The sequence below is a fragment of the Mustela putorius genome, unplaced genomic scaffold (assembly GCF_011764305.1).
Source record: "Mustela putorius furo isolate JIRA1106 unplaced genomic scaffold, ASM1176430v1.1 tig00003845_pilon_pilon_pilon, whole genome shotgun sequence".
Lineage (NCBI taxonomy): Eukaryota > Metazoa > Chordata > Mammalia > Carnivora > Mustelidae > Mustela > Mustela putorius.
In genome coordinates, this window is record NW_025421998.1 from 90,794,669 (window position 1) to 90,815,834 (window position 21,166).

General features: G+C 41.6%; 1 protein-coding gene across 5 annotated transcripts in view; it reads right to left on the minus strand.

Annotated features, from left to right (window-relative positions):
- The window catches only part of DGKI (diacylglycerol kinase iota), a 442,305-nt gene that overhangs the window by 64,365 nt on the left and 356,774 nt on the right, over positions 1–21,166 (minus strand). For all 5 annotated transcript variants that reach the window (XM_045063016.1, XM_045063015.1, XM_045063018.1 and 2 more), the window contains 2 exons: positions 20,605–20,732; positions 18,249–18,371 (listed from right to left, as the gene is read on the minus strand). In XM_045063016.1, coding sequence (XP_044918951.1) covers positions 18,249–18,371; positions 20,605–20,732 — 251 coding nt within the window. The remainder of the gene's footprint in view (positions 1–18,248; positions 18,372–20,604; positions 20,733–21,166) is intronic.

The following is a 21,166-nucleotide window of genomic DNA, read 5'->3' on the forward strand; positions in this document are numbered from 1 at the left end:
ACCTTTAAAACTGTCACTTTTAGTCTCTCCTTTTCACTCAAAGAGTCCCCTTTAATGTTTCTTGTAGTACTGTTTCAGTGGTCATCAACCCTTTTAGTTTTTATCTGGGAAACTCTTTATCTCTCCTTCTATTCTAAATGACAGTTTCTCTGGATAGAGTATTCTTGGCTGCAGATTTTTCCCTCTTAGCACTTTGAATATATCATGTTCCTCTCTTTGGGCTTAGAAAGTTTCTTCTGAAAAATCTCCCAGTAGCCTTATAGGTTTTCCCTTGTAAGTTACTGTGTTCTTTTGTCTTGATGCTTTTACAACTTTTTCTTTGTCTCTGTATTTTGCCATACCAATTTGTCTTGATGTTAATCTGCTTTTGTTGATTTTGATGCAAGATCTCTGTGCCTCCTGGATCAGGTTATCCATTTCCTACCCCAGATTAGGGAAATTTTTAGCTATTATTTCTTCAAATACATTTTCTGCCCTCTTTCTCTCACCTTCCTCTAGAACTCCTATAATATGAATGTTACTGCATTTTTGGGGAGTCACTGAATTCCCTAAGATTATCCTCATTTTGAATAATTATTTTTTCTCTCTTTTGTTCTGCTTGATGACTTAACATTACTTTGTCTTCTAGGTCATTAACACACTCCTCTGCTTCTTCAGTCTGTTGTTCATTTCATCAAGTGTGTTTCTCATTTCATTTATTGAGCCCTTTATCTCTGCTATGCTATTCCTTATCTCTGTGTTAAATGTTTCAGTCATATCTTCCACTCTTTTCTCAAGTCCAGTGAGCATCCATATGATCATTACTGAAAACACTCCATCAGGCACGTTATTTAAACCTGCTGCACTTAGATATCTAGCTATGGTCCTGTTCTTTAATTTGGGATAAATCTCTCTGTATTCTCATTTTGTCTAAATCTCTGTGCCTGTTTCTCTGTGTTAGAAAAGTCAACTATATCTCCTGCTTGTTTTTGTGTGTGTGTTTTTTTTTAAGATTTTATTTATTTATTTGAGGGACAGTGCTTGTGGGGAGAGGGAGACAGAATTTCAAGCAGATTCCATGCTAAGCCTGACATGGGGCTCCATCCCACAACCCTGAATCATGGCCTGAGCCAAAACCAAGAGTCAAACACCTAAATGACTGAGCTGCCCAGGCGCACCTACATCTGTCCTTGAAGAGGAGGTCCTGCAGTGCCTTTTGAAGAAGAGGTCCTGTAGTGCCCTACCATGTAGTGTCCCTTCTTCTCTAGGGCCTGGCACTTCCAGGAGTGTGCTGTGTGTGATCTTCTGTTTTGTCCTGGTCACTTTATGCTTCAGGCCAGTTGTCTGCAGAGGCTCTCTTTGCCTATTGCGAGCACTGTTTTGTCCCTGGCCTGAATGAGGAGTATTTTAACTAGGTTTGCTCTAGTGTGTTTATGAAATGCTACCTGTCACCACTACTACTAGAACTGAGGCTCTGCAAAAGTCCCTATTGGGAGACGTGGGATGAGTAGGGTTTTAGGCTGGTCCTCTGGGGGCAGGGAGGTCCCCTGTGCTGAGACTGAGGAAAGTGTGACTGGAAGATGAAGTTCCACCAAAGGTCAGGGTTTGATGTAGGCAAGTTAGGTAGCAAGTGTTGGCCCTGCACTTATGCTGAGGGGCAGGGGAGGGAATCAGCACTAGTCACTTTGTTCCCAGAGGGGTCTCTCTTCAAAGACTGACCCTCTGGAACATGCTCCAAGATGAATGAATAACCTTCTCACTGTTTATCCTAAGTGCTCTTCAGATTGCTGTTCCATGCTCTATGTCTACAGGCTGTTTGCTCTGCCTTTTCTCCAAGAGCAGTACAGTGTCCTCCAGGCTTTATCCCAGCCAAACTTGTTAACCTTTAAAACTTCAGGATTTAAGCCCTGCTGGTTGCAAGAACTCACAAAATTTGGCTCTTCTCGCTTACCAAGCCAAATGCAATGGGAATTCATTCTCCCCATGCACTCCCTGTTAGCTTGTTTCTTGTCCTTCTCCACCACTGTGGCTCCCTCCTTTCCATAAGAGCTATGTCTTTATCTCCTAAACGGTGTTTCCACACTTCTCACCTTTTTTAATGTGGCCTCTTCTCTTTCTTTAATTGTGGGGTTTATTCTGCCATTCTTCAGGTCAACTTCTGGGGCATTTAGGATGATTGGTAATTATCTAGTTGTATTCATGGGACAAGGGAAGTCTAGGGTCCTCCTCCTCCACCTTATCTTCCTGGAATTACATCTACTTTTACATAAATTTTGATCTGAAGATTTGCTGGTGAAAAGTCCTCTTGCCAATGTTAACCATGTTAAGCAGAATATTCATACTGTTCTCTCCTTTTAAATGAAGGTAACCTTTCTCAAACTAGGATATACACAAGAATTTGAAAATAAGGGAAGTCCCCGGGGGGGGGGGGAACACGCTGGTTTTGGATGATGGATTATGTAATTTAACTAGTCAAAACTAAGATATTATTTTTTAATTGAAATCAACATAGACATATTATGGGACCCAAAGCAAAAGTCACTTGATTTCATAAAATCAAACAACAAACTTAAAAAAAAAAATCTGTGTTTGAGGCAGTTAGCCTCAGGCAATGTCTCTAAGACCTCAATGGGTGGATTTGTTCTTCTTCAGAATAGGAGTATTTCCAAGGGAAAAGTCTGAAAACATGAAAATATACAGGACTATAACATTTTGGAATAAACTGTTTTTTCAGATTAATGTATGGACGCATTAAGAATCTGAAAGAATGAGACATCAGGCACACATTGGACTAGTTGCTACTATACTGAACAAACAGCACAGCTTATAGACCCTATTGCCAGTCACTAAGACACAGGAATTGTTAAGAAAATCAAAGACAGTTATTTAGGTTGCATTCCATCAGCAAGTTTCCCTTCAAGGCCTCTATCTTTCAAGTAGATCAATTACAAGGCTTAAAGACATTGGAAAATATGCTCAGTTTTCAACCCACAAAATTACACATACCATCCAAAGAGCCAAAAAATGATACATTTATGAAGACAAAGTCTTTAAGAAATTACACTTCTTGTGATGCCTTGTTGTTTTAATCAATAAATCTAGAGCTGAGATGATGAGCCTGATGACTACTTCAGCCTGTAGGATATGGTATGATCCTTTGCAATACATTTTAAATGAATGCTTTTTCTTGGCAACCTCCATGAAATGCTCTAAACCCATAAGCTCATTCTAATACAAGATCTTTTTATTTGAATAATACTGTCTTGACTCTATTTTTTTAAAGCCCCCTTACAATATTTTGCTTTTATTTTCATTTTGTGGCTCAAATCAATAGCATCCATGGCTTTCCTCCTTGGCCATTCCCCAGAATGTCTGTATCATTTCCTTCCTAGGAGGTAGGTAGAAGATCCAGAGACTGTCCAGTTTAGATGAAATCTTTCTTAAAGAAAGACTGAATGAATACTGGGGACCCATCTACTTTTTGGAGAGAATCATTCACAAATAAATGTCATTTTCCCTTCCCAGTGTCCCCCATCCCCTACACCCACTACTCAGCATTTCTAAACCATCACCTGATAGAGAGTGGGCCAAGGGAAGGAGTTATCATATAGTGATGAACTTGGAATAAACATATAGAATGGGTATAAGAAAACCAAGTCTGAATAGACACAAAGGCAGAGATCCAGGCTCTGAAAATACTCAGCAAGAGAGTATTTCTCTAACTGGGGATGGGGGAAGGAAGCTCTGACATATTCACATCAAATCACAGCCCTGGCCAGAAGAGCCAGGGCCCCTCTATTTACTGGTTACCAACATGGAATTATAATAAAAAGCAAACGAGGAATGGTATAGTGAGCCAGGTGCTCCGCTACCCCACAGTCCACTCGGCACTCTACACATAAAGAAACCATTTCTTGGCTGTGAAGTCCTCATGGGGCATTCCAGTGCCTCCACACTGATAGCAGCTCTAGGAGTATTTTGTCAATGTTCCTTTTTCTGTTTGCCTTCCCTCTTTACCCTACAACTTTAGGGATGAGGACCCCAGCAAGGATATCACTTCCACCACAGCAAGGATATCGCCATCCATCCTATATGGGAAGAGGAAGAGAAAATCAAAGTTTCTGGTTTCTAGCTATTTATATCAATTCTGAATGTTCTTCCCCTCTCTCTTTCATCATTCTCCTTTTACTTCTCTTTCCTGCTGCTTATCACAGCCTTCTCTGGGCTTATCTTAACCACTTTCTTCACATTTTGGTAGAACCCAATCTCTCCGTAAAATAGCTTCCCATCATGTGCTAATTAATGTGCTTGTTCCAACTGAAGAACACTAGGAACACTCAGGTGTAGGCCAAGGTCCCTGGGTTGGATGCTGTTCCCTGCCTGGACCATGACTGCTATTTGTCCATTAAACTCCTGAGAAGTAGCCCAAATGGAAGCTCATATCCCAGCTGGACATCCCTTCCAGACACATTTCAAGTGTCCATACCACTGCTACAGAAACACCAGCTTTTTTTTCCCACTTTGTTTTACCTTGAAGTAATGATGCTACACAAATTCAATTTATTTCCTGAAAGCGTTGATAGACAAAGAATTTTTATTTAAGTAAGTCAAGGGATGACTTAACATGATTTGAAAGCATAGCTGTCGATGATCATTTATGGCAGTAGCTTTTCTCCACTGAGATTCCCTCAAGGATGTGCATTGCTTGGAGGACTGTTACATCTAGCCCATGACAACGTATTGAGAGCTTGAGGGAGAAACAGTGAGGTCACAGATCTAGGTGACAACTTCGTGACCATTAAATCTTCATACCAAGGAATCCCTAGCCAGGTAAAACAGAACCAGAAATCCCTCAGCCCTGAGAATCTCCATCAACCAAACAATTCTCTCTTTGTTTGCTTTTCCTCCCTCTAATTATGAATATTGCTTTTAAGACAATGAACAAAGCACATACAGTAAAAGAGCTAAGGAGATGGGAGCCAGAGAGATGAAAGTTACAGCAACCGTACAAAGTGGCATTGAGATGAGAGAGACAAACACATTCTCTATTCAAGTGGTCACAAACCCATTCAGGGAATGCCAAATAGCCTCAAAGGTAACATTCACCACAAATGGGGGGGAGTGTCGGGTTGTGCTGGGGACAGAGCAAAATCAAAGGAAGGAGGGCGAGATGGGTATTTGTGTGAAGGTAAGGAAATGAGACCCAGAATTTAAATAATAAAGGCTGTTTGCTAATTTCTCCATTTGATGTAAATTTCCTCTAATTCCCTTCTGGCTCCTAATTTCCTATTCTTTGTGAGTCTCCTACTCAAATATATACTGATGATCCCCATATGAGCTGTACTTGAAATATCTTTTTTTATCCTTTTTCTGTAAGTTCCTGTATTTAGTTGGCATTTTAAAAAGTACCACTGTTTTATCACTGGCCTGTAACAATCCGGTTTTTCCTCTCCATCCTAGGCCATCAGTTTGCTGGGGAGGAAGCCCCTGGCCCTTTGAGCTCGAAATTGTACTGCCACCTAATGTTCATGCCTGAGAACTGCAACAAAATGAAGGGAAACACATTTTGAAATCTGAGGGGAGAGCTACGAGCAGCAGACACAGGGAAGAAACAGATCAAGAGAGGGTGTTGAAGAGACCAACACTGACCAAGTTCAACACATTCCTGGAAAATATTTTAGCATTTTTGAAGACGTGAAAATAATTGGGCATTAGACACAGAGCAGCCGGGCAGGTACAAAAGATGTGATACTTCACACTGGAAATCAGTTTTTGCAATATAGTTGCCTGCTTAATTTAAAACAGGTGGGGGTGAGTAAAGGAATAGGAAAGGCATGTTAGGGGCGCCTGGGTGGCTCAGTGGGTTAAGCCTCTGCCTTTGGCTCAGGTCATGGTCTCAGGGTCCTGGGATCAAGGCCCACATCAGGCTCTCTGCTCGGCAGGGATCCTGCTTTCCCCTTTCTCTCTGCTTGACTCTCTGCCTACTTGTGATCTCTCTCTGTCAAATAAATAAATAAAATCTTTTAAAAAAAGAAAGAAAAGGCATGTTATTCTGAAATCTAACCAAAGGAGATAGACGTGCAGAAACAACAGGGAGGATCAGTAGGAAAAACCTGTTAGCAAAAGCCTGGTTAGCTGACCCTGGTTCCAGCTTAGTGACTCCGTGAATCCTGGCCAACTGCTCCTGTTGACGGACAATGGACCTGAAGTTCTGTGAATGTGGACTTTTTTTTTTTTTTAAAGATTTTATTTATTTGACAGAGAGAGATCACAAGTAGGCAGAGAGGCAGGCAGAGAGAGAGGAAGGGAAGCAGGCTCCCTGCTGAGCAGAGAGCCTGATGTGGACTCTATCTCAGGTCCCTGAGAACATGACCTGAGCCGAAGGCAGCAGCTTAACCCACTGAGCCACCCAGGCGCCCCGTGGACTTTTTTTTTTTTAAAAGTGTACATTAAAATGAAGCTCTGGGATCTGAAGGCAAATCATTTAGTGTTAACACAAGACACTTCTATGAAGGGCTATCTCACATAGAACAATATTCAGAATAAGCAGTATCTGCCTTGTGGGGCCACAGTGACTGGGCAAAGGCTTACTCACAACTAACTTTTATTTTTATTAAATAAGGACTTCCGAATCCAGCTTTACAAAATTGAAGGAAAAAAAGAGGTGGGTTTGGAAGATGCTTCGGCACTTCTCCTTAAGATAACTGATGTATTCTGGAAGTTTTCCTATTAACATCTCCCACCTCACCTACTTCTCAGAAAAGGGAATCCAAGCTCAAGACAGTGGCATGGGAAACAGAATCTGAAAGCTGTCTGTCTCCTTCCCACGCTTCTGTGTCCGAGGACAGGACAGTTTCTAAGTCATATATTACAAACAACCCAAAATAGTAAAGGAACTCTATGAGAAAATGAAAAAGGACTATAAATACATCACTGTGATATTGAGAATAGGAAGTGAAAGTGGGCTCCACAGACTCTATCTTTGAGAATAATTAATTCCATGTGTGAATATCAAGTAGGGCTATAAACTTAATTCCACTTCAGGAGTTGTCGGAGATTCAGGACTTACAACATTTTATCCCACTTTTAAGGAGACTCTAAGGGGTTTATGGAGTGAGACTAACATCAAAGAGAGAACAGGAGAAACTATAAAGCAATGTTGTTGATGTTCTTATACTTGGTGATTAGCGCAGGAGCCAGGAAAGTTAGGCAAATGGAAAACGTGGTCCTTGTCTCCCTGAATTCTAAGCAAGAATTTTCTCCATGTTACAGAGTTTTTTCTTGTGCTGGTCTCTTCAGGGCTGTGGGTTCAGGGGTCCCCAGAGGCTCATGAGAGAAGTTCCACACTCTATACCCACCCCTTCTCACCCTGACCCCACACCTGCACACTCCAGGCAATTACTAGTCAGCCTCCCTCCAACCTGAGATTCATAGGCAAATATTGTTGGAAGGATTTCAGATTTATCACTCATTCTTTCAATCAATTTAATCAAATTACTCATCTAAGGCAGATACATGGAGAACATTAAGAGTTTGGGTGGCAGTTAGAGAAAGAAGCAAAAAGATGAACAGGGTAGTGTGGAGGTAAGTCAACGGGAAGCGGGTAAAACCTTGATATAGACTCTTGAACGCTGAAAGCCCTGTACTGGGAAGAAGCAGGACAACCGGGATGAGGAGGGGTAGGGCTGGGTTAGGCCTGCCCCACTCTCCCATGCCTCTTGCCCTTGCATTGCCTGAGTGCTCCGCCCCTCTCTGTGGGGGGAAGTAGGAGGGCAAGAGGTACCAAGCTGATTCCTCAGGGACTTTCGGAGGAATGAGAGGGGATGAGGGTAGCCAGAGGTCAGGACAGAGGACTGACATGCATCAACATTCCATATTACGGGTAGGTGCACCAGAATCATATTCTGGAAAAACTACAGCCTCTTCTCTCTACTCTGATAGTTAAAACTAGAAAAACAAATATTTAGGGGTTGAGTCGGTTAAGCATCTGACTTCTTGATTTTGGCTCAGGTCTTGATCTCAGGGTCGTGAGATGGAGCGCTGAGTGGAGACTCTGTGCTCGGTTCAGAGTCTGCTTGAAATTCTCTCTCTCTCTCTGCCCTTCCCCCAGTCACACACAGGGGCACACTCTACAATAAATACATTAATTGAACAAATAATGTTTTGGGTCTTTTTGTTTGTTGGTTTGTTTTAAAGGTTGGAACCCATTCAAGATACCCTAAGTCCCTCCTCTACCAAACTGATGCAATTTCAAAGTCAAGCCCTTAGAGAAGATCCAGGGACTTGTTCAGAAAGGAGAGGACCAACTGTGCAAGAATGGACCGTGTCGTGAGCCAGCCATGAGCACACAGCTACTCCCAGGGGACACAAGACAGAGGAGTAAGAGGAGATGCCCACTTGCACCCAGGTCGCTATCTCTGGCACAGCCCCAAAGCAAGAAAAATTCCCATTCCTCTATTGGCTTAAAAATACCTGCTCTCCCTTCAGAGCACAGAGGAAGACAAAGTTATCTTCCTAGTTTAAAAATGGCATCTAAGGGGGCACCTGGGTGGCTCAGTGGGTTAAGCCTCTGCCTTTGGCTCAGGTCATGATCTCAGGGTTCTGGGATCGAGCCTTGCATCAGGCTCTCTGCTCAGCGGGGAGCCTGCTTCCTCCTCTCTCTCTGCCTGCCTCTCTGCCTACTTGTGATCTCTATCTGTCAAATAAATAAATAAAATCTTAAAAAAAAAAAGAATGGCATCTAAGTCAGTCTCTTCAATAAATGGTGCTGGGTAAACTGGACAGCTATATGTAGGAGAATGAAACTCGATCACTTTCTTACACCATACACAAAGATAAACTCGAAATGGATAAAAGACCTCAACATGAGAAAGGAATCCATCAGAATCCTAGAGGAGAACATAGGCAGTAACCTCTTCGATATCAGCCACAGCAACTTCTTTCAAGATATGTCTCCAAAGGCAAAGGAAACAAAAGTGAAAATGAACTTTTGGGACTTCATCAAGATCAAAAGCTTCTGCACAGCAAAGGAAACAGTCAATAAAACAAAGAGGCAACCCACGGAATGGGAGAAGATATTTGCAAATGACAGTACAGACAAAAGGTTGATGTCCAGGATCTAAAAAGAACTTCTCAAACTCAAAACACACACAAAACAGATAATCATGTCAAAATGTGGGCAGAAGACATGAATAGACACTTCTCCAATGAAGACATACAAATGGCTATCAGACACATGAAAATATGTTCATCATCACTAGCCATCAGGGAGATTCAAATTAAAACCACATTGAGATACCACCTTACACCAGTTAGAATGGCCAAAATTAGCAAGACAGGAAACAACGTGTGTTGGAGAGGCTGTGGAGAAAGGGGAACCGTCTTACACTGTTGGTGGGAATGCAAGTTGGTGCAGTCAATTTGGAAAATGGTGTGGAGATTCCTTAAGAAATTAAAAATAGAGCTTCTCTATGATCCTGCAATTGCACTCCTGGGTATTTACCTCAAAGATACAGATGTAGTGAAAAGAAGGGCCATCTGTATCCCAATGTTCATAGCAGCAAGGTCACCAAACTTTGGAAAGAACCAAGATGCCCTTCAACGGACAAATGGATAAGGAAGATGTGGTCCATATACACTATGGAGTATTATGCCTCCATCAGAAAGGACGAATATTCAACTTTTGTATCAACATGGACAGGACTGGAAGAGATTATGCTGAGTGAAATAAGTCAAGCAGAGAGAGTCAATTATCATATGGATTCACTTATTTGTGGAGCATAAGAAATAACACGGAGGACATGGGGAGATGGAGAGAAGGGAGTTGAGGGAAATTGGAAGGGGAGATGAACCATGAGAGACTATGGACTCTGATAAATAATCTAAGGGTTATGAAGGGGTTGGGGGGGGCGGGAGGTTAGGGGAGCCTGGTGGTGGATATTATGGAAGGCATGTATTGCATGGAGCACTGGGTGTGGTGCGTAAACAATGAATTCTGTTACACTGAAAAGAAATTAATAAAAAAAGAATACCTATTAAAAAAAATGGCATCTAAGTGCTTTTGTCACAAAAGACTGTCACTTTGGACTAGCTTTCCTTAATGCCCTAAGGAATAATGTATTGTTGGAAGGAGAGAGAAACCTCCTTTGTCTTGTTGAAGACTCTGAGAATTTCCTGAGAGGCTCTTCTGCTGTTCCATTCCTGTTAAGGGCTTATGAAGGGAACTCAAGAAAAGTGTTTTCCTTCTGCACATCTTGCCTCTGTATTTCCTCATGCTCCTGCTCTGTCTTGTCTCTTTGGCTTGGAAATCCTCAGGAAATCCTGGAGTTCTTTTTCATCCATAAACTATTGATGGTTTACAGTTTTCCCCTTGCCAACGTTCTTCTCCTCCATCCAAAGAACATCCAAAACCTCCTCAAGTATTCAACTTTTTGATCGAATCCAGAGATCTGACATGTGGAACATGCTGGCATCTCAACGCTCGGGGATCTGGATGGGCTTCTTCCCCTCCACCCCCTGTCCCCATCTCACCTTTGTGCTTATCACCCATGCCTACAATTCTCTCTACGCCATCGTTGCCTTCTACTTTCGCAATTCAAGGCATTTTTATTATTTTAATGTAAACTCCTCCTTGGGTCAAACAGACTTCTATTAAAATTTGAAATATATAAATGGATTCCAGAGCCTAATAAAAACGTCTAACATTTAATGGATCATTTTGTTACATTCGTGTGTGTGTGATTAGAACTGAGTTTGCTGCAGTATTATAAATAGACATCTCTATTTCCAATCGACAGAGTAACTTCTCTCTAAAATCCCACGTTCATCCATTCATCCAAGAAGCCTGCTTCCCTAGACACCTGGTATACCAGCTATGATGCAAACTACTGCAGATCTAGAGTGAGGGTCACAGTTTGTCCATCCAAGGAACTCAGATGCTTTAAAGAAGGATCTTACCAACTTTCCCTCAGCCACCATGTCCCTCCAGTGTGAGCAGATAAGGCTATCACATCCATTACAAATGAAGAAAGAGAGCCCTTCTGGCAATATTTCCTCATGTTGTAATCACCGACCAAACTTGAACTCATAAAGATGGGAAGGCAGAATCCCTGGGCATCATTTTAAATCAAATGAATGTTTAATATTAGAGCTTATTTACCTGACAAGATTTGTCTTCCAAGTGGGTCAAACTGAGATCTGCTATCTCAAGAATTCTATTCTGGTGCTGCCCCTGAGTGAACTTGGAAATGGAACTCTGTATCTGACTAAAAGGTTTAGGGGCCCCCTATGCATCACTGTTTGAAGAGCAATTATAGAAAGAATAGGGCAAAATTGCTTATTAAGTATTTTGCACCCCCAAAGGAACAGAGTATTGTGTGCTTGGCTAAATAGGGCGGGTAACAATGGGAGGGACGTCAGGCAGGGAGAAAAGAAGAAAGGAAGGTGTCTGTCAGATAGACTGGGGCTCTTCTAGCTTCAGTGATTAGGCAAGGAGAATAAGATTTAGACCAGTTAAAGGTAGGGAGGATAGGAAGCAACTATCTTAGTGGAACAGATGCAAGGGACTGTGTCCCTGACCTGACAGCACTGATTTTATCTCTCAGACAGATTCCAGCAAAACCCGCATCCCACTAAGAAGATTAATTTTCTTCCTCTTATCAGATTGTGATGTTTAAAGAATATTCCCAATCACTGCCCAATGGTCTGTCCTCCCGATGAGAACTTGGAGCTGTGACAATAAGCACAATTATCCCTTTGATTAGAGTCAGGCCATCACCGAATGTTCCCGAAGAAACTGGGTAAGGGTACTAGTTGGAGGACCAGAGGGGAATCTGAACTTCTTACTCCTCTTCACTCTGAGAGTGACTGAATTTGTGGAAGGGGGCAGTTTCAGGATTATCTTCTTGGCATGGTGGCTCAGAATTTTAGACTATCTAAAAAAGTCAATTTTTAAAGTACTATTAGGTATTTCGGATATCCCTAAATAACTTGCTACTTGTACAAACTTCCTTAAGCACGTATCGTATAGAGTGATGCTAAACTGAGTACTGAGTACATTCAATTATTCGGGGAGCCTTTCTGGTTATGTAATGGTGACAAGCAGACACTTATCTGCTCATGTACAAAGGTGGAAGAAAATAAGCTTGGAGTCCTTAAAAAGCCTCTTTCCTTTGAGGCTAACATTTTCATTATATCTTTAAATACTCATTCTTTTCATATAAAAACAAAAAAGTGAAATCTGGAGGAAGCAGCAAATTCTATTCCTCTTGTTTCCAGAACACTTTCTGCATCTATCCATTACAGCTCTTAGCAGCAAGAACTCTAAAAATTGATTTGTGGACTAGTTCCCCTTTGAATGTAAGCTCTTCAAAGGCAATAGTAATTTCTTGTTGAGCTTCACATCTTTAGTGCCTAGGTGTGTGGGAATGTTTACATATATATATATATATATACAAGATTCACAGTTCCTACCTAGAAGGTGCTCGATATTTATTTGCTCAATAATACATGAAAGACAAACTGAATGACTCAACCTGTTTCTTAGAATCCCAATGAAAAAATGATCAGACCAGATACATTATAGTTCTTGATGCATTATATTTTTGATAACAAAATCTCTTAGAGACTACAGATCATATACCTCCATCATCATACAACTCCATTAGCCCTGCTTAGCTGATCAGCTAACAGAAACTTGTCTAGACACAGATGTCTGGAAGGAATGTTTGCCTTCGGGTGGTTCTCCACACTCTTCCCCCTGGTCTCAGTGCTGTGGCAAGGTATTCTGTTTTTAACCTGTGTGACCTTTATCTTAGTTCTTTCAGATTCAGGATTTGGAGACACTAAGAAAAAGTGCATCTCTTTCGGTCGGTTTTGGGGGTTTCACATAAAACAAAACAAAACAAAAAGAACTAAAAAAGATTATTCTTTTTCAGAAACTAAATACCTCTCAGTCCCTTTACTTGTTTTCCCTTAACCCATGTGACTCAGGTTACGTCTGTCCTTCTCAAAAAACAACGTGTTAAGAACACACTAGAGTTTTTAGTCAGTGCTTTTTATTTTTAATCTCCTAGATCTTGAAGTTGAGAAAAGTCTGCCTTAGGACTGCGATTCTGTTTGCTAAAATTTCAGCTAATTCCTCCCTTACAAATCTTCTGCCAGAATGAAATACGGCCTTGTCACTAATTTTGGTGGTATAATTAATGATGAGAGCAAATGTGTTTCCAGAATCATATTATTTTAAGTAGAACTTTCTTAAACACTGAAAACATTTTTGCACCTAAGGATAAATTCATTATGGCTCTAGCAGTAGCACTATAAGTCAACTACTTCTCATCAATTTATCTCAAAAGCGGTTCTTCAAGATTGTTTTTTATTGTGTTCACAGGTTTTGAAGACCCTACATGTGCTGTACATCCTTCTTTGGAATGATGCTTTTTCCTAGAGGACCTGTGTATAATTGGACTCTCTATACCTTCTTCATAAAATTATAGTGTTTCTAAATGGAGTTACAAAAGGTAACCAGTTCCAGTAGTAACAGAAATCTAATTCTGTGTTCATTCCACCTCACTCTCCCTGAAGGAGAAGGGAGGGTGATGGATCTTAGAAATAAAAGTTAAAAGGAGACAACTCTGAGGAGACCCCCCCGGGGGGGGCCTGGGTCATTTGGAGTTTGGAGGGAAAAGGGTCACCTTGAGCAGGTGCCGGCCAGGGCCCGTGGAGGAAGAATGAGACAGTAAAGCACTGCAGTTACATTCCTTTCTGTTTCCTGTATCTACTATTTTTAAAGTCAGTCTTTGCAGGATTTTGTCTCTTACCTGCCTATTTATTAACGAACCAATATTTTAACATTCTCAGTTAATCATTTCTTTGTTTTATGCACCTCGTCCATGATTTCTGTCTTTGTTATTCCTCTTCCCTCTTGTTTCTTTGTTTCCTTCTCTGGAGTTCCTTTTCCGGTTTATCAAACTGAATGCTTTATTTGTATGAATCCTTTTTCCTTTGATAAGTGAATTTAGAGTCATAAATCATCCTGTGAGTAAGACTTTAGTGGTTTTCTGCAGACTCTGATAGTTATTTTCGGTTCAAGAATTTAAAATTTCCCTTTTGATCTTTTTATATAGTGGGTTATTTAATATTGTGAACATGATGTTAAACTTGGACTTTCCCTATCTCCAAGCTGACTGGGACTTTAAAGCTAAAAGCAGCAGATGCCGGTTGTACCTAAAATATTACCATAATTCTTCAGGCCTTTTTTTCCACACTTATTTTTCATATTCCTGCCAGGAATATTAAGCAAAGTTGAAACTTCACATACACCCTGTAGCACAGGACCCACGCAGCAGGGGATTCTCTGAATTTTTTAAATCATAAAATATTAGAAATTGCTATCAAAATGGAGAAATAAGTTATGGATTATTAATGATGCAATATTCTATACCAATTAGAGTTAATGAAAAACTACATATTTCGGGGTGCCTGGGTGGCTCAGTGAGTTAAAACCTCTGCCTTCGGCTCAGGTCATGATCCCAGGATCCTGGGATCGAGCCCCGCATCGGGCTTTCTGCTCAGTGGGGAGCCTGCTTCCTCTTCTCTCTCTCTGCCTGCCTCTCTGCCTACTTGTTATCTCTCTGTCAAATAAATAAATAAAATCTTTAAAAGAACCCAAAAAACAAAACTACATATATCAATATGAATACATTTTAAAAAAAAGACCATTGAATAAAATGGCAAGTCTGAAAAGTATATACATTATTCAGTACAGGTAATGAAAAACAGAGAATACAAACAAAAAGTCCATAAAACAATATATATTTGTATGTTACTGTATGTTGTTTACGGACAGAAAGAAAGACCTAATGAGAATAATAACATAAAACAACATGATATATCAGGGTGTTTGGCACATGAGTGCCCTTCGTTAAATTTTTTAGTTTTCATTTAGGGTCCACTTAGTTACCATACATGTAAAATTAACTTCAATGTACGACACAGGGATGCAACACGTCCATAAAGACCAGGTGCTCATCACAAGTGCCCTCCCTCAGCCCCAACACCTGTCTCACCCACCCTTCCACCCACCTCCCTTCTGGTAGCCATTGGTTTGTTCTCGATAGTTAGGAAGTCTGTTTCTGGGTGTTTGCCTCTTTTAAAAATTTGTTTAAACTTAAGTTCAAGTTAACTAACATGTAGGGTATTTTTAGTTTCAGACGTAGAATTCAGTGATTCACTGGTCGCAAGTAACCCCCAGTGCTCATTCCATCGTGTGCCCTTCCTAATGCCATCACCCAGTGACCCCATCCCCCTCCCACCTCCCCTTCAGCGACCCTCAGTTTGTTCCCTACAGTTAAGAGTCGCTTATGGTTTAACTCCCTCTCTGTTTTCCCCTTATTTTATTTTTCCTTCCTTCCCCTATGTGCATCTGTTTTGTTTCTTAAATTCCACATATGAGTGAAATCATATTTTTTGTCTTCCTCTGACTCATTCTGCTTAGCACAATATCCTCCAGTTCCATCCACATCGTTGCAAAGGGAAGGATTTCCTTCTTTTTGATGGTTGAGTACTATTCCATTGTCTATGTATATATACACCACATCTTCTTTATCCATTCATCTGTCAACAGACATCTGGGCTCTTTCCATATTTTGGTCATTGTGGACATTGCTGCTGTACATACTGGCGTGCATGTGTTCCTTTGATTCACTATGTTTGTATCCTTTGGATAAATACTGAGTAGGGCAATGGTTGGCTCATAGGATATCTCTGCTTTTTAACTTTTTCAGGGAACTCTATACTACTTGCCTCTTCCCCACCCCCTTGCTCATATGTGTTATTTAAGAAACAAAACAAATGACCTTATTTTGATTGAGGCAAATGTAATATATACTTAAAAATTTTTTTAAATAAATGTTTATCTTTTAAAAAATTTCAATCTCTTTTTAAAGATTCTTCAGATACTTTACAAATGCTAAAAGAAATAGAAGCCAATGTAAACCTTCCTTGGGCCACGGGGCTGTGGGCATCCTGCCTTTGCACCAGCCCTTCAGGAAGATCATGCATATGGTCAGAAAAAGCATGAAGTCAAAGGTCAAGCCAACCTGACTCAAACCACAGTTCCCACTCTTGCTGTCTTGCGTCATCCAAGATGAATATTTTAAGCTCAGTAAGTTTAAAAGTTAAACTGAGGAAGCCTCAGTTAAGCAATGGCAATGGCAAGATTTAAAAGTCATTAGAAGAATTAAAGACGATTCAGCTCTGGCACAAAGCAAGTAGGAGACATTCTATCAATACGAACTATTACTAACATGGGATGTAATATCTGTGTGTTATATGATTGAATTATTCCATGACTGCAATTATACCTCTTTGAAGGAAATAAAGAGATGTTCTTTCGAAGGAATCAATGGGTATAGCAATAATAATAAAACAATTAAAGAATTAATGGGCAGATTGGGGTAGGATACAGTACTTACTTATTTTCAGTGATTTAAAACAACTGTTTTATTATGCTCCTGTATTCTGTGAGTCAGGGACTCAGGCAGACCCTGGGGGAATGACTTGTCTCTGTTCCACGATGTGCAGGGATTCAGCTAGACAGACTCAAAGGCTAGGGGTGAGCGTTTGAGTGTTATTTGGCAGGAATAAAATTTAAAAAGTTATTCGCTCTAGTGCACGTAAGAGCTAAGGTGGTATAAATGAGCAAGACAACTGATGGCTGCAAGTAAAGATCAATAAAAAATTAAGAGAAATCTCTGAAAGGATAATATAACCTGAACGAAAAATAAGAGTTGATTTTTACAGAGAGTTTTAAGAACCTGGCTATTACAGAAAGTAGTATGTTTATTTGTGATTTGGGAAGAATATTTACTACCTTGGAAACAGTCACTTCATATATCATGATATACACTTTAATATACTCCACGTAGAACACCAGGGACCAGGAAACCAGAGTGAGATCACTCTCTTTAGAAATAGCTTGTGTGTAAGAACAACTACAATACTCATCGGGTTTGTCTAGGCATAATTTCTATGTCTGTGTCTAAACTCTAATTATCAAATAAATCTGCCCGCAGCTAGATGGTCACATTTTTAGCCATCAGTGGGGTGGCTGACTCATCGTGGTTCACAAGCATCAGTTCTATATAAAAAAAGAAATGGAAAAATACCCTGAATTGTAAGCAATCAAAATGTGATCAAGATCTAACTTGGTTTGATTAAAAAGGAAAATTGACAGTAATTAACTTTTTCCTTTCTACTCTTCACACAACAAAATAAGAGATAGTACAGAGAAGCAATTAAACGAAATCGCCTTTTGCCCCTGGCAAACCTTCCTACCAATGAACCTTCCCACCAATGAAATATTTAACTCCAGATCTCTCACTTTCCCCCCTTCATCATTCCAAAATTGCTGTGGTCTTTCCTTTAGAAACAAGGATTCTTTGGTTAACCCTAGATTTCTAAGACTCTTAATCTTTTATTTTATAAAAATTGTAAGACTGTACAGTAACAAGGCCATCATCCCTATTCAATTAGGACCTTGGATAGGATTGGAAATGAGCCTATATCATGAATTGCAACAAATCTGCACAGCCTCTGAGATGGGCCGAAAGAGTGTATCCATGACCACTGACCTCACCTAGAATATGCTCTTGCAGGGAAATATCACAGGGAGAAAAGAGTCCCCAGACATAAATGTTTTAACACAGTCACAAAAACTCCCGACCTTCACCCTCCTTTCTGGCTAGGGTCAGCCCTCAGAAGAAAACACACCCACCCTATTCCCACCTAGATACAAACGTTGCATCATTTACCCAGAGACCCTGGGTCACAGAAGCGGCTCCACTTCGGCCAACAAAACCATCTGACTGTACTACAGGCCTGGAGACCCATGAAACAGAATTGGAACAGCAAGCAGAAATGTTTCCACAAATGAAAAAACCCCGTCCCTTCCAAAGTCTTCATGATCTTTCTCATGTGTGTCTTTGCCATGTGGCAAACACAGGGACAGCTAGGAAACCCCGGATTCCAGTAAAGCAAACACTGGTGAGGTTCAAAGTATTTCTAGATACCCAAAATGCAAAGTGAGTCTCCATCAGGAGCTCGGGGCTGAGAAAAGTGAGCCAAGGGAATAAGATGGGGAAGCACAGGAGACAGTGGGAGCACCACTGAATACAGACCACCCCCCGCCCCCCTGTGAGGTACTGGGCAGTCCTCTCTCGGGGATCCCAGGGGCCAGGGGTGCACAGGGAAGGGACAGAGAGCGCTCTTACTGTAGCACGCGGGAGTGGCTGAAATCTCTCAAATCTGAGTCGTCATACTCTGGAGTTGCGGTTCCCAGCCCGCTGTCGCTCAGCATGCGCTTCCGTAGCGCGGGGTTCCACCAGTCGGACATTCTGGGAGAAAGCAGGGCACCGGGCATTTAGACGTTCAAAGCCAGCACGGGACTTCCTCTGCTCTATCTCAAGATGACTCTTGTGAGATGGGCAACTAATCTTTACTGGGTATTTCCTAGAGTCGTATTCCCACTTATTCTTTAATTTTCTCAAGTATCATGAACTGTTTGTGTGCTTCTGCCCTCTACAGATGAGAAAACTGCCTTTCAAGATGAAGTAATTTTAGGGGCGCCTGGGGGGGGCTCAGTCCCTTAAGCATCTGCCTTGGGCTCAGGTCATGATCTCAGGGTTCTGGGATTAAGCCTGGCATTGGGCATCGGGAATCGGCTTCTCGGCATCACTCTCTGTATGTGCATGCTCTCTCAAATAAGTAAATAAAATCTTTAAAAAAAGATTAAGTAATTGCAAATGTGCTGTAAAGAAGAAGTAATGGAACCTGATATAGAAATGGAAATGAGGACATAACAAAGCCCATCCTTTTTTACTGCTTCCCTGTCCTTGTTCATTTCCAGGAGGGGCAACTGATCAGAAATAAGAAAGGGACTGACTGAAGTTCTAATGGATTTTCAAGCTACTTTGGGCTACTTCAGTTTTGGAGCTAGGGCTAACAGAGGATTAACCCAGGACAAAGCCATTTCTTTTGGCCTTTAATTGATACAGAGAGAGGGCAAAGAGTGTGGCAGAATGGGTTTCCTCTTGACCAGATCAAAGACAGCAGCCAAGTTCAGGCTGGGCAAGGGGACAGCGAGACTCTAATGCCCGCTGCTCCTACGGGAGGACCCAGCATCTCACGTGCTTTCCCCACAGTGGAGAGGCTGGATTTGCAGACATGGACCGTGAAGATGGGCTTTTCCACCACCTTCTGGGACACCCAGGGATACGTATCTGAGATTCCTAGCTCTGGCCTCCTCAATGCAGCCGTATACCTGCCTCATCCTGCCACTTCTGTCTTCTTGTGACTTGATACGTATCACTGAAATCAGCTGGCAGAGTGAGAAATATTCAGAGATGGCAGCAATGGCCAAATAAATTAGTGCCGAAGAGTAAAGAGGCATAAGGTTACCTCAAATGAACATGTCTACATATACATATAGACAAATATATACATGTGTGTGTGTCTGTGTATACAATTCGCAAATGCTATTTGAATGCGTGTGTGTGTGCACTTTCCAGGGAAATCCTTATTCTATTTGACCTTCATATACCAGTAAGACATCAAAGTTCATCAGACTTTACAAGGGCAGAAATTTTCATTTTTTTAAATTTCTGCCCTGTTGTTTCCCAAGAGCTTAGACTAGTAGCTGGCGCCTAAAAAGTTCTCTAAATAAATATTTTGGAATTGCTGAAATAACCTAGAAAGCCTAATAATATTCTGGTGGTTCAATGTAGTGATTAAATGCATGGGCTTTAGCATAACACCTGGGAGGGACCAGATGTCAATTCTGCCGTTCATTTTCTGTGCAAGACGGGCAGAGCTGAAGACCCCTCTGAGCCTCAGCGCTGGTACGTGTGGATTTAGGGTAATACTGGTACCAGAGGTGCAGGGGCACTGCGACAGGAAAGCGATGACGACGATTGCTTGGTAGACTGAGTGAGCGTCTACCAAGTGCCAAGAACAATCCTAATACCTCACATGTATCAATTTATTTAATTTTCAAACAATTCTCTGTGTCGGCTTCATTTCCATTCTACAGAGCAGGAAATAAGCACAGAGCACTTCTGATGATTCGGTCCCTATGAAGGGGTGGTAGGAATATAAGAAAGGCATTTGGAACCGTATGTGGCTCATAATAAGTGCTTGATATGTCATAGTTATTATAATGCCATCTATGTCTCAGGCTGCCTGGACATAGCAAAAAAGGAGGAGGAAGTGGGGAAGGGGAAAAGGAAGAATCAAAAACCACCTGTGCCCATTTTCCTTTGGATAACACAAGCACTGTAGCCACATATGCACCAATGCAAACACTAGTACTTGAGAGTTTGGTAAGAAGTGTGGCTGTGGCGGAGAAAGAAGGCTCAGCCACGGTACAAATCTTGGTGGGAAAGAGTAATTCTCTGCAGCCATTCAAAAGACAAAACCAGTTATCCTACACGCGAATGAAACACAGCAAGAAAACCTGTATGTTAAGATAGCTCCATGTCCCTGGAAATGTCAAGGGAAAAGCCCCGTCAGACACGGCTGTCGCCCTGCGGTCAGCTTCCCTACCGCGTCACCAAAGAAAGGCTCGCTCACCCCGAGGCCTGCTCCACGACCAGGTCGGGCATTCCTGGAGGTGTCCCCGCCTGCTGTGACAACACCATATCTGGGTCCAGAATAAAAATCTCGTCTTGGGAAATCTCCATCACAAAGTGCAAATGTTCCTAAGGAAGAAAAAGAAGTCTGTCAGAGGACTGATAGGATTCTCAAGTCTATCATCTGATCAGGGACAAAACAAAGCATCCTTGGTCCCGAGGGGTAATGAAAGTCTATGACATATCAAACAACCACGGTGTGTTTTCAGAGGCCCAGCCATGGCCATCCATCCCTGAAGCGAGCTGGCAGCAAGAGGCTGGTGAGGGGAAGAGGTGAATCCCTCTTGGTTTGGGATCCCTGCTTGACCGGGATCTCATCAGATATAACCAGAGATGGGCTTGCCTCTTCTTCCCAAATACTGTCAAAGAAGGAACACCCCACCCGCGGCTTGATCCAGCATGAGTTGTGTGATTAAGCTGGACTTGGACCCCCGCGATCCAGCCAGAGCTAAGTGCCATGATTAACAACTGGTTTTATCACTGGCTTCCATACTGTATTATTA